Source organism: Boleophthalmus pectinirostris, unplaced genomic scaffold (genome assembly GCF_026225935.1).
Source record: "Boleophthalmus pectinirostris isolate CB_2022bp ecotype Guang Dong unplaced genomic scaffold, ASM2622593v1 HiC_scaffold_21, whole genome shotgun sequence".
In the NCBI taxonomy this organism is placed as follows: domain Eukaryota; kingdom Metazoa; phylum Chordata; class Actinopteri; order Gobiiformes; family Gobiidae; genus Boleophthalmus; species Boleophthalmus pectinirostris.
The window spans coordinates 21527555-21539797 of record NW_026571175.1 but is presented as its reverse complement, the minus strand read 5'-3'; the positions used below and the strand labels follow the sequence as shown (position 1 = coordinate 21539797).

The window sequence follows — 12243 nt, the reverse complement described above, 5'->3', positions numbered from 1 at the left end:
ACTGAAAGTTTTTTGAAAATCTACCTTGATAAAACTAATCTTTAATATGTAGTGTATGGTTTTAAGGATCTCAGCATGAATAAAGACTTGTTCTAACGTGTCAAACATGCACATTTTTCAATTATTCACTGTATTCAGCATCAGTCTACGGCCCTCTGGTTCATCTGTTTTTAGATATGTGGCCCTTGATGAAAAATGTTTGGACACCCCTGGGTTAAATGATAAAAAGTACCCGCCTACCATTAAAGCGAAGGAAATCTAAGGCTGCGAGGTCAGTCAGTTTGTACGAAGTGAAACGAAGTAAAACCAGCTGATGAATCAGGCTACGTGTTCCCTAACCTTAAAGGCCCAATATTACACAAATTCAAGTCATGTTATAATGTTGTTACCTACTCAAAAACAGACTTGGAATTGTGTTTTGTTTCATTCACACATGTCTTGAATAATCCTGCATCACCAAAGTTCCACCTTGTGATGTCATGTAGTGGTAGTTTTCAAGTTAACAGCTACATTTTTCCTTTTTCTTAAGTAGAGAGGCTTGAAATTATCCAAATGATTCTAGTGAAAGTGCATGAAGTTTAAAAACAAAGTGGAGCACAACAGAACTGATTACTTGCCATATCATATGTGTTGAACATTACGAGTTTGTTTTCTGTTATGAGATTATTTGAATTTGAATTCTTAAGTAAATGTTTAATTTTTTTGTATTATTTTGTGGTCTATGGCTCCTTATTTAAGGCGATTGCAGGTACACCATGGGACTGGAGTGGAGCCAGACAGTTAGTTCTCCTTTTTGTATGTATTTTATGTCCTATATTATGTGAATAATTGAGTAAAGAGTTTTTAACTGCACTTAGATCACTCTTTGTGGATTCTTTCTCTTATGAGGCATTTTAAAAGGTAGAACAAGATGTGCAAAGCGTCAATCCTACTTCACAAATGTTTGGACCTTACACACAGTACCCAACGTTTTTTATTAAATTAGCCGCATTAACATCATTGTCCTTTAGACAGAGAGGTCTGGAAGTTCTAGCGATCCAAGCATCACTCAAAAGCTGAAGGATTTATTGGCATAGTTTGACATAGACAGCCATCACATCCCTCTCACGGCACTGTTTATTCTGATTGTACACAAGCACATAAATCATCGGTGCTGAAGTGGAGCTGTATTGTTGTTTAAGACTGAGTGAAGTGAGCAGCAGAGAGGACTTGTGCTGTGAGCGTGGCAGAATACTCGTCTGACTCTTTTGTGTAACTATAAAGGAATATAACTGTGTGTATGAGGATGGTATTTACAAGAGATGTTCTTTTATCACCTACATTCTACTGAAAATGGACATTGCACGGACTATTTAGGCAAAAACACGCACATATATATAGTTACAGCTTCGCCATCTGTGACATGAGTTGTTCTGAGTTGTTTTATTCCGTATCGAATCAGGAAAAATGATAGGAATATGGATTTGATCATCTGACATATGTTCCTAATCTTAACGTACTTTAAAGGATCCATATTACGCTATTTTCTGATCTGTTTCTTTATCAAAAACATACCAGGAGTTGTGTTTTGTTTCATTCTCTCATGTTTAACACACAAACCCTGGCTTGAGTTCTTCTCTCAACAGTGATAATATAGGAATAATAATAAAGGGTCACTCGAGCATGTGTGAATGAAACAAAAGCATGTTCTTTGAAGCGATAACAACATGGTTTAAAGCTCACGAGAGTCCATTTTGCATAATATAGACCTTTAAAATCATAACTTTTGACACGTTGTGCAATAATCAAAAGCAGGAGCTCCCTTTGCTCCCTAAAAAGATGATCAAATATATAAAGAGCTTGAATTATATCTGTAATGATTTCTGTTTTACGACAAATTTAATAACCATGAAATAACAGTAGCTTCTCAGGTACAAGTGGCATGTGTGGCTCATAATCTTTTCCGCAAGTAAAATAGAAGCTGCTGACAGAAAAAAGTTGAGAATCTGAGGTCGAGTCTAAATGGTTTAGTCTGAAGCACATTTGCTGGGCACTTTTCTGAATGTCTCTCCCCGCTCTTCATCACTCCTCATGCTTCTGTCCAGCTCAGCTCAAAGTATAAAAATGTCCCGTCATGTTTTGCTTATATGATTCTCACCTCAGTTTCACTCTTTACACTACAAAAGTCTGTGACGATCTGACCTGAAAGTGTTGAGGTCAGACTTTACGCCCCAAGGTGGGATTTGTCATGGACCACAGGGTTTAATCTGAAATCTATATTTTAGATGCTACAAAGTTTATCCTATGGCGACTTTATCTTAAAAGCCACAGCATACCACAGATAATATTTTAAAGATCCTATATTACACAACAAACTCTTAAGAGCTTTTAGCCGTGTTATAATTGTTACCTCATCAAAAACATATCCGTAGCTGTGTTTTGTTTCATCAGGATAGCTGCGGGGTCTTAAATTTCATGTTCCTAAATTAAGGCTTTAAAAAATCTCTAATTATGTTGTACAAGTCTTATTTTTTCACTAATGCCTTAAATTTCATTAGTATTTTTTTGTATACTCAACCGAGCTGCAGTGAAATCTCTATCTCTCTCCTTTCTTTCCTCTTCTTTCTCTTTCTCTCTCTCTCGCTCCTTTGTTCATAAGATGTATTTACCTTTCTTTTTGTTTTTGTTGTTGTTGAAAATGTTAAATGGTTGAAGGACTTTGAAAGACAATGTGAGACAAGACAATGTGAAAGATTAGTTTGTTTAGTTAGAATGTTATAAATGATTTTTTTGACCATTTTACAAGCAATGCATACTACTATAAATGAATTCTGAATGAGAATATAATAAAAGTATTATTTGTTATTTAAAGCAGTAAGTAATGGTCATTATAAGAATTGGATCTGGTGTTATTCACCTACATAATGGGTGCGATGTTGGTCGTAATTTTCATTTAAGTGGTCTTAAAATGGTCTTAAATGTGGGGTAGCTAAACCTGGGGATACCCTTTGTAGCATATCCCTCTGAATGAAGACTGACACTTGAACTGGCGATTTTTAGATTTAATGGCAATAAATCCTTCAATCTGCCGTAAGAGCTAAAAGGAATACAAAACACAATGTATAAATACGCATTCACAAAACTCAACGCAAGTTTGATTAATATTTACATTTATCTTGACAACATCAATAAACAATAATAAAAAAACTAGAGACATAAAATATATTTACATTAATAACATACCTTTGTGCCTCTTCAGAGGGAAAGCTAAACAAAGACTTACCAAAAAATATATGTGTACACATTTGCTCGTAACGTTTTTCCCTTCTCGTTGTCAAAATTAGATAAACCCTTCAAAATAAAAGTGCTGAACATAAACGCGTAAGTTAATGGTTAACAACAGAAAATGGTGCAATATAAAAATAATAATAAAAAGTCACAAGAGATTTTAACAAAGACAAATTATATATAGGTTATTTACACCCTTTTCATTCATACATGTTTTAATCCGTATTTGTTTTTCTGTCCACACTGCAAAAGCTCAAAATGCTCTGTTCCACCTTGTGATGTCATAAAGCGGTAGTTGACAGCTTCCTTTTATATTTTATTTAGTAGAGATTGGCAATTCCAGGTCTCAAATCATTCAAATTATTCTAGTGAAAGTGCATGGAATTTAAAAGTACATTGGAGAATTCCCTGTATTACCACATGACATCACAAGGTGGAACAACACAACTCCAGGTTTGTCTGTGATGAGGAAACAACATTTATAACATAGATCAGAAAATAGCGTAATATTGGACCTGTAAACGCTGGTTGATTAATAGTTGTCGGTGACTTTAGATCTAACTTTTGGTGATTTCGATAAAAGACAACTCTTCCTTAGTAAGAAAAGTTTGGCCACAGTACTAGATCTTCCATAAAAATCAATGGCAGGAAAGTGGTGCTTCTTCCTTGACTTATGGCCTGTGTTTGCGAGTGTGAAAGATTACATATTCCACCATGAAAAAGTCTGACAGCTAAAATGTGCCAGACGTTGATGTGTCGGAGGTAGAATAGAGAAACAAAAGGATAGATGACGCGGAAAAGAAAAGGAGGCCAAGGGGAAGAGCGTAATCCTGAAAGATGGTGGAAGTAACCAGGACTGAAAGACAGGCTGCGATGAGAGAGACGTCACAGAGGAGAGGAGCCGAGTGAGATGGATCTGTCCGGCGCAGTGATAAAGAAGGGATGGAGGAGGAGAGGGAGAGAGTGGGGGAGAGGGAGGAGAGAGAGGGAGAGGATGGGGACGAGTGGTCTGACAGGCTGATGGGAGAATTCCAGAGGATAGCATGGAAATCTGAAAAGCAATGAATCTGCCACCTTCCCACTGCGCATTAACATAAAGGCTATACACTCTACATTTTAGATCAGGACATACTATTGGACTGCAGCGCTTAAAGTCCCACTGTGTAACATTTTAGGGATAAAATTAAAGCATTTATTTAAAGAGGGGTATTAACTTCGAGTATTAACTGCTGGCACATACCATTATATCAGAGGGGGGACGTGCAGGTCGTGACTTGGGACTCAAATCAGATTTGAGTCAATATTTTTAAGGCTTGAGACTTGACTTGATAAAATGGACTAAGACTTGGGACTCGATTTGGACTTGAAGATCAGTGACTTGGACTTGACTCAGACTTGAGCTCTGTGACTTGAGAAGACTCATATAAGTACTTTTCTCTTTACAGTTGATAAATGCGGTGCTGTGATATGTATCTTTAAATGTACTACAGTAATACACAGTACAGTAAAACAGAGGGAACTACAGAAAACTACATGACAAAATAGGTGTTATTTAGTACTTTTAAATCTGAATTCTTTCTGTTCTGACAGTAATGATTCACACTAAGATTTTGTCAAGACATTTAAAAAGGAAAAAATAGCATTTGTACAGGTCTTATATAAATATTCATATATAAACATACCATGTTTTAAGTACAATTTAGTTTAAAATTCATATAAATTGCAAAAATCTAATCTATATTTGGTAGTTTTTTGGTTTAAAGACTTGAAATCACTTGAAGCTCAAAGCAGACGACTTGGACTCGACTTGGACTTATGGGCCAGTGACTCAAGACTTGACTTGGACTTGCCTGTTTTTGACTGGGACTTGACTCAGACTTGAGGTCAAAGACTTGAGACTTACTTGAGACTTGCAAAACAAAGACATGGTCCCACTTCTACCACATATAGATCACCATGTTAATTTTATTGTTTTGGAAAGACTATGGTCACTAAAAGCAACGTATTAACATGTTTTATAAGTTTCACTGTCATTTTTAACATGGAGTCTCCTCTGCCTTTGCTACACGTGTTAAGTTACTCCCCCTTCAGAGCACTATCACAACACAATCAGTGCGCATCAGGTTGCCCTGTACAGTTTTGTCTCATATTTTTGTATATTTATGGAGAATTGTCGTGTGGGAGCATGGGTGACATACGGTTTGAATAGAGCTGGGAGAGATCGCAAAATTTCTCAAACATGCAAACATGCATCTTCAGGCATTTTTTTTTTTTTTTTTTTGATGAAGGAACATATTTATAACATGGTCAAACATTATAACATGGGTAAAAAAATCTATTTTGCATAATACCCCTCTTTAATTATATTATTTTTTAAACGACAGCCGTACAGAAAAATACTGGCTCAACCAATTTTTGGATTTCAGACACATTTTTACCTGTTATTTTTAGTATTTTGTATTTCTAATTGAAAAGATTAAAAAGTGCTGTTGGGATCATTTATCCCTACAGCTCTGTGACGGTTCACAACTGTGGCTCATTTTGTACCAAATAACTAAAGTGTTAAGGCTGATTAACATAGTGAAGTGGACTGACCCATCCTTAAACCTCTGGCTCTCTCAGAACTTGCTTGGCTCTGCAGTTCAGGGCCAAGTCTTCAATCTGAAAAGACATTACGAATTGAAAGACTCATCTTTTGTAGCCCATTTTATTCAAGAGATGTTGTATTTTAATGAAAACCTTCGTCAAAGAACACCAACAATGTCAATGTGTTTCATGCTTTAAAATAAATTGTTAGACTTACTGTGAGGTCTGACCGTGAAACAGCACTTCATACATTCACCTCCAGAATATTTTTTTACTTGCTTTTCTTATATTATGAGAAACCCAGTGTCACTGCTACAAATCTCATAACTCTATTGTTGAGTGTTTTGTAGATTGAAGTAATTTAGTTTATACACAAGAAACCATTCCTGATCATTCCTATGTTATTTAAAGTGGACTGTTTCTTTTCGGCTGAGGGTTTGCTAAAAATATTTTGGAAACATATATTCTTACGGTTCGCAGACTTGCTTCTCCACAAATCTGACCTGTCAGCTGACTTGGCAGAAGCGCTTGCTTACTTTCATGAAGATAGACATGTTTAATGACGTACGTCTTGTGGACCGTCCCCCTCTACTGTACGTCGTGAGGACCGCCCCTCTCTCCCGTATGTCGTGAGGACCGTCCCCCTCGCCCTTATGTCTCGTGGACCGCCCCCCTTTCCTGTACATCTTGTGAACCGTCCCCCTATACTGTTCATCGCGAGGACCGTCCCCCTCTCCCGTATGATGCGCGGACTGTCCCCCTCTCCCATACATCGTGTGGACCGTCCCCCTCTCCCGTACGTCATGTGGACTGTCCCCTCTCCCGTACGTCATGTGGACGTCCCCCTCTCCCGTACGTCATGTGGACCCCCCCCTCTCCCGTACGTCATGTGGACCGTCCCCTCTCCCGTACCGTCATGTGGACCGTCCCCGCATGGACCGTCCCCCTTTCCCGTACGTCATGTGGACCGTCCCCCTCTCCCGTACGTCATGTGGACCGTCCCCCTCTCCCGTACGTCATGTGGACCGTCCCCCTCTCCCGTACGTCATGTGGACCGTCCCCCTCTCCCGTACGTCGCGAGATCCGTCCTCCTCTCTTGTACATCGCGAGGTCCGTGCCCCTCTCCTGTACGTTGCATGGACCGTCCCCTCCTCCCGTACGTCGCGAGGTCCGTGCCCCTCTCCCGTATGTCACAAGGTCCGTCCCCCTCTCCCGTATGTCGCGAGGTCCGTCCCCCTCTCTCATACGTCGTGCAGACCATCCCTCTCTCCCGTACATCGTATGGACCGTCCCCTCCTCCCATACGTTGTGCAGACCGCCTCCCTTTCCTGTACGTCGTGCGGACCTTCCCCCTGTCCCATACATCGCACGGACCATCCCCCACTCCCATACGTCTCACAGACCGTCCCCTTCTCCCGCACGTCACGTGGACTGTCCCCTCCTCCCGTACATCGTGTGGACCGTCCCCCTCTCTCGTACATCACGTGGACCGGTCCCTCCTGTCGTATGTCGCAGGGACCGTCCCCTCCTCCCTAAACCAGGACTAAAACAGGTCCATGGCGCAGTTCGACAGTGGTTGGGGACCACTGTCGAACTGTTTAAATGGCTTATATTGCACTGTTTTCTGATCTATGTTATAATGTTGTTTCCTCATCGCAAACACACCACTTGAATTATTTGGATAATTTCAGCCTTTTCAGAATTTTGATGAGATGAGATGACAGACTAATACTAAATGATTACTCGCACATGTGTGAATGAAACAAAATACAACTCCTGGTATGTTTTTAGGAGGAAACAACATTCTAACGGTTTAAAGCTCACAAGAGTCAATCTAAGTATGATGACTATATTGAGTTTGTAGCTAGAATATATATTTTTCAATCCTTGTATTGTATGTGCCTTTTAGCATCCACTGCTTTATGAAGTAGAGGATCAAAGCCCCCCTGCTGTGTGCCCTATAGACTAATTTAATGCAGATTCTACCAAACAAGTGGCGACCTGCATTTCATCTTCCCCATATGGTCACCCTTATATCCCCGCTCCAGTCGTATGAGTGAAGAAGCCATGTCCGCTCACACATTTGAATTCTATTATAAAGTTGTAAAAGTAGACAGTGATGTTCCACAGGAGATTTTGAGGAGAGGAAATGGTCTTTTTCAGGGTGTATTTGTGCATGATATGACACAGAAAACAGTACATGAGCTACTGCTGTGTTTTTATGCTTTGGTTTTGGCTCGTTCCAAGATAAGACCGGAACTAGCTACGTAAAGTGTTCAAGAGATGTGCTTCCTATAACAAAATCTACAGACAAGGACACAAACTTCCCATGACATGTTTTATTTAAAAGTTCTATAGTGTGCAAAGTAAACTCTTCTGAACTTTAAGGCATAATATATAGTGTTGTTACCTCCTCAAAACATACCTGGAGTTGTGTTTTGTTTCATTCACACATGTTTGAGTAATCCTTTATTATTAGTTTGTGTATATCTCCAAAGCACTTCCAATTTATGATGTCATGAAGCAGCTGCCTTTTAGCTTTTGTTCAGTATAGATTGGCAGTTTCAGGTCTGATATTATCCAAATGATTCTAGTGAAGATGTATGGCAGGGGTCACCAAAGTTTTTTTCTCTGGGGGCCACATTATCGCTCCCAACTGTGATCGGGAGCCGGGGTTGGGTAGACTATATACCTGTAACAGAACTGTATGACCCTGACAGCGCAGATGATATTCTTTGAAAACTGCCACACTTTCTTTACATATCAGACAAACTGCATGGTCCTTACACTGAACAAAAAAATAATTGGTCGTGTACTGTTCTTTGAAAACTCGGCACTCTCTGTCAACTTTTCGTACTTTAACACTCGCCATTTTCTGAGCGTGCGTTGACTGTCACTGTTTGATCTACTTCATAAAATCAACAAAATACAAGATGCAAATGTGTTATTATTTGCAAAAAGTAATTTAAGAAATAGACCATGACAACTTTTGAAGATTGCTTCATAGGGCCAGTTCAAGTGGTGGTTCAGAGGGGCTGGGGGGGAGCCGGTCAAAGGGGTATGTCACCTAGCGGGCTTTAATTTGATGACTCCTGATGTATGAAGTTTAAAAACATAGTAGAGCACTTCCTGGATTACCACATGCCATCACAAGTGTTTTCTGTTTAAGAGAAGAACTCAGCCTAAATATGCAGGATGTGTATGTTAAAAATGTGTGAATGAAACACAACTCCAGATATGTTTGTGATGAGGAAACAACATTATAACAGAGATCAGAAAAAAAGAGGAATATGGGTCCTTGTGAAAAGCATATGCATTTTACATTTCTTCAAGTTCAAATTCAGGCACTTCTTGTATGTTTTATTGATAGTATCCATGAATTTGAGCAACACTTGGTTTCCCAAGCAAAATCCAATATTTTTGAGGGTCTCAGCTGAAAATAAACCCCAAACCTGGATATTATAACTGTGGAAAAGCTGCTGCTCCTGACCTGACTGATTGCTACATTGACCTCACGGGGTTACCAAGGAAATCCAATGAATATTTTATCTGAAACAGAGCTAGTGTTGTGTTTAGTTTTGTTTACCTGTTTGAATAATCCTTCTCCAGGGAAGAGTTTAAAATGCTTGTTCTCACCTACTCCTGCAAGCAATCATATATTTCCATTTATTTTATTGTCATTGTTAAATGTGCATGAGATACTCAGCAGGTGGGCTGAGTGTGTTGTTTCAGTATACGTCCCTCTTGAAAAAAGTTTTGGACACCCCTTCGCATTGACAAATAGTTTTGCTAGTCTATGATTTATGCTTGAATTGACAGAGGTTTGTGAGTGAACATTGTATTTTTTTATATTGATTATTATCTTAAATGTCCAATATTAAGCAAAGAGTCTTGTAAGATTTAAACCATATTATAATGCTGTTACCTCATCAAAAACATACCTGGAGTTGTATTTAGTTATATTCACACATGTTTGGGTACTGTAATTTCCGGACTATAAGCCACTACTTTATTCTCACACTTTGAACCCTGCAGTTTATACAACAATGCAGCTAATATATGGACGGATTCTTTGTGTGGCAACTATAGACTGTATACATTCTTTTAAACAGTCTGTGTTGGCAACACAGCAGATACGCACAGCCTGAGTGCAGAAAGTGCTGCTGGATCTAGGGTTAACATGAAGTTGCAATGTTAGATGGCAGTGTTGTCAGCACACTAAAATAGTTTATTGCTGTGTCATAAAATAAGTTATTATGCTAAATTAACATTAGTTAATTGAGTGTGCGTTATATGCAGGTGAGTACGTAAATGACAAGAAGAAACATCTCAAACTACAGTAGTCGAACATCCACTCACACCTGATCGACACAAATAGGCCAGCTCCCCTGTGAAAGCCTGAAATCTGCTGAAATCTTTTCAGATACTGACATGAGACCAGACAGGACAGCGGCTCTTCTGCAGGAGTCATGCGCTGTAAAGCCCGGGGAGAGACGGACGGGGGTGATGCGCCGAGGAAAATGCTTATTTGATTGAGTTTTGAACTGTTATTTTGTGCTTCATGCACACACCCTCGACCCTCCTCATGTAAAACACATGAAGAAATGCAGATGATGCAGCGCTTAAGTTGACGGCAATTGATGTGGCTGTTGAAGAAGGAAATGAGTCTTTGGTGACAGCAGCGTGACGAACTGACAATGCAAAAAGATGACAAAAGCTTTCTGAGACAGTAAAAGCAGATGGCCCCAACTTGAAAACATTCTTGAAGACGTGGACACCTGCAGCTTATATTTAGGTGCAGCTTCTATATGTACAATTTTAAACTTTAGTCAAATTTAGTTGATGCTGCTTATATTCAGGTGCACTCAATAGCCCGGAAATAACAATAATCCTTTATTATTAGTCTTGTCTACATCTCCAAAGCTCAACTGCTCTGTTCCACCTTGTGATGTCATGAAGCAGTAGTTTTCAAGTTAACCATCTTTTTACTTTTTGTTCGGTTGAGAATTCCAGGGCTGAAATCATTCAAATGATTCTAGTAACGGCGTATGGAGTTTAAAAACACCGTAGAACTGTGTTTTCTGTTTGAGTTGTGTGTTAAATATGTGTGAATGAACCAAAACACAACTCCACTACATTTGTGATGAGGAAACAACATTATAACAAAAATCAGAAATAGCATAATATGGGAACTTTAAATTACTGCATTTATTTGAGTTACATTTTTATCTATACTCTGCTTTAGATAAGAGCTGTGTTTGATAGACTGTTGAGGGCCCGCTTAACCGTGCCAACTAATTATACTAAACGCCAACTATATTTAAGAGTGTCTTTATTTTGATGCCTGTCTCTTTAATAAAACTACATTTTTAAGATTGTGGCTAAGCGCAGATACACCTGTAATCACATAAACTGCCTGTTGCCGTGTAATATTGACAGATTAATTAAGCGGTTTGGTTGTGTCTGTCTTTTCAGGATGGAGTCCACAGAGAAATGTGAAGTAGTGATACAGCATTTCAATGGAAAGTACCTGAAAACCCCACCAGGCATTCCAGGTAAGGCTCTGCTCTTGTTTTACATTAAATCAGCCTGCTTTTCTTATCTACCCTTATAGCTGCTATCTGGGAAAACTACCCCGTGCAACCAGGGACCCCCTTTTCTAATTCAATTATGGAAATTTCTCATCTCAGATTTGCTGGACAGGTTGATAGATTGTGTACACTGTGGGTTCTGACACCTCTCTCTCGGCAGTAGCAGTGATGGTGGCTATAGCCCGGGGTCTTAAAACCTACATTCTTTGCTTTTACTGCTGCCGGCTCGGACTCCTTAATATTCACACTCATGCCCTGATGCTGTTCTTTGCAATCTACTTAAGAGCTTGCACCCTTGCCTCCTTCCTCCTTCCTCCTTTTCGTCTTTCCTACGTCCTAGCTCCTATCTGCACTTAACCCAGACAGTAGCAAAGCCAGGCCAAGGAGAGCACCGAGCGTTGGAGCAGTTAGCCAAAAGGAAGGATGTTAAAATGGAGACAGAACTGCCAAGGATTTTTCTAAAAGTTAGCTCCAACTTTCAAATGGGAAAAACAGAAGAGCCTCAGAGGGAATATGAGTGACGAGAGGTGGTAGATCAAGAAGTGTGGGGTTAAGGATTTGAGAGAGAGGCCAGGATGAAGACGGAAAAGTGCTGCTTTAGCACATCTGGGAGTGGGGTGTTCAAAGCCCCCCAAGCTCCCAGCAGGACGCCCGGGCCAGACGGAGCAATACTACCGAGATCTCCGTCACCCCCGGGGCCATTTTATTAACACTAGCCACACTTTCATACGGCAGCTGCCTGTAAATGACTCGCTTCTATCCCCAAATATCTGAGACTGTCTAGGTTTAAGATCTCCAT

At 39.7% G+C, this 12243-nt stretch overlaps 1 protein-coding gene across 2 annotated transcripts in view; it reads left to right on the top strand.

Moving 5' to 3' along the window:
• The window catches only part of rbms3 (RNA binding motif, single stranded interacting protein), a 446391-nt gene that overhangs the window by 294276 nt on the left and 139872 nt on the right, over positions 1 to 12243 (top strand). For both annotated transcript variants that reach the window (XM_055157285.1, XM_020932479.2), the window contains exon 6: positions 11329 to 11408. In XM_055157285.1, coding sequence (XP_055013260.1) covers positions 11329 to 11408 — 80 coding nt within the window. The remainder of the gene's footprint in view (positions 1 to 11328; positions 11409 to 12243) is intronic.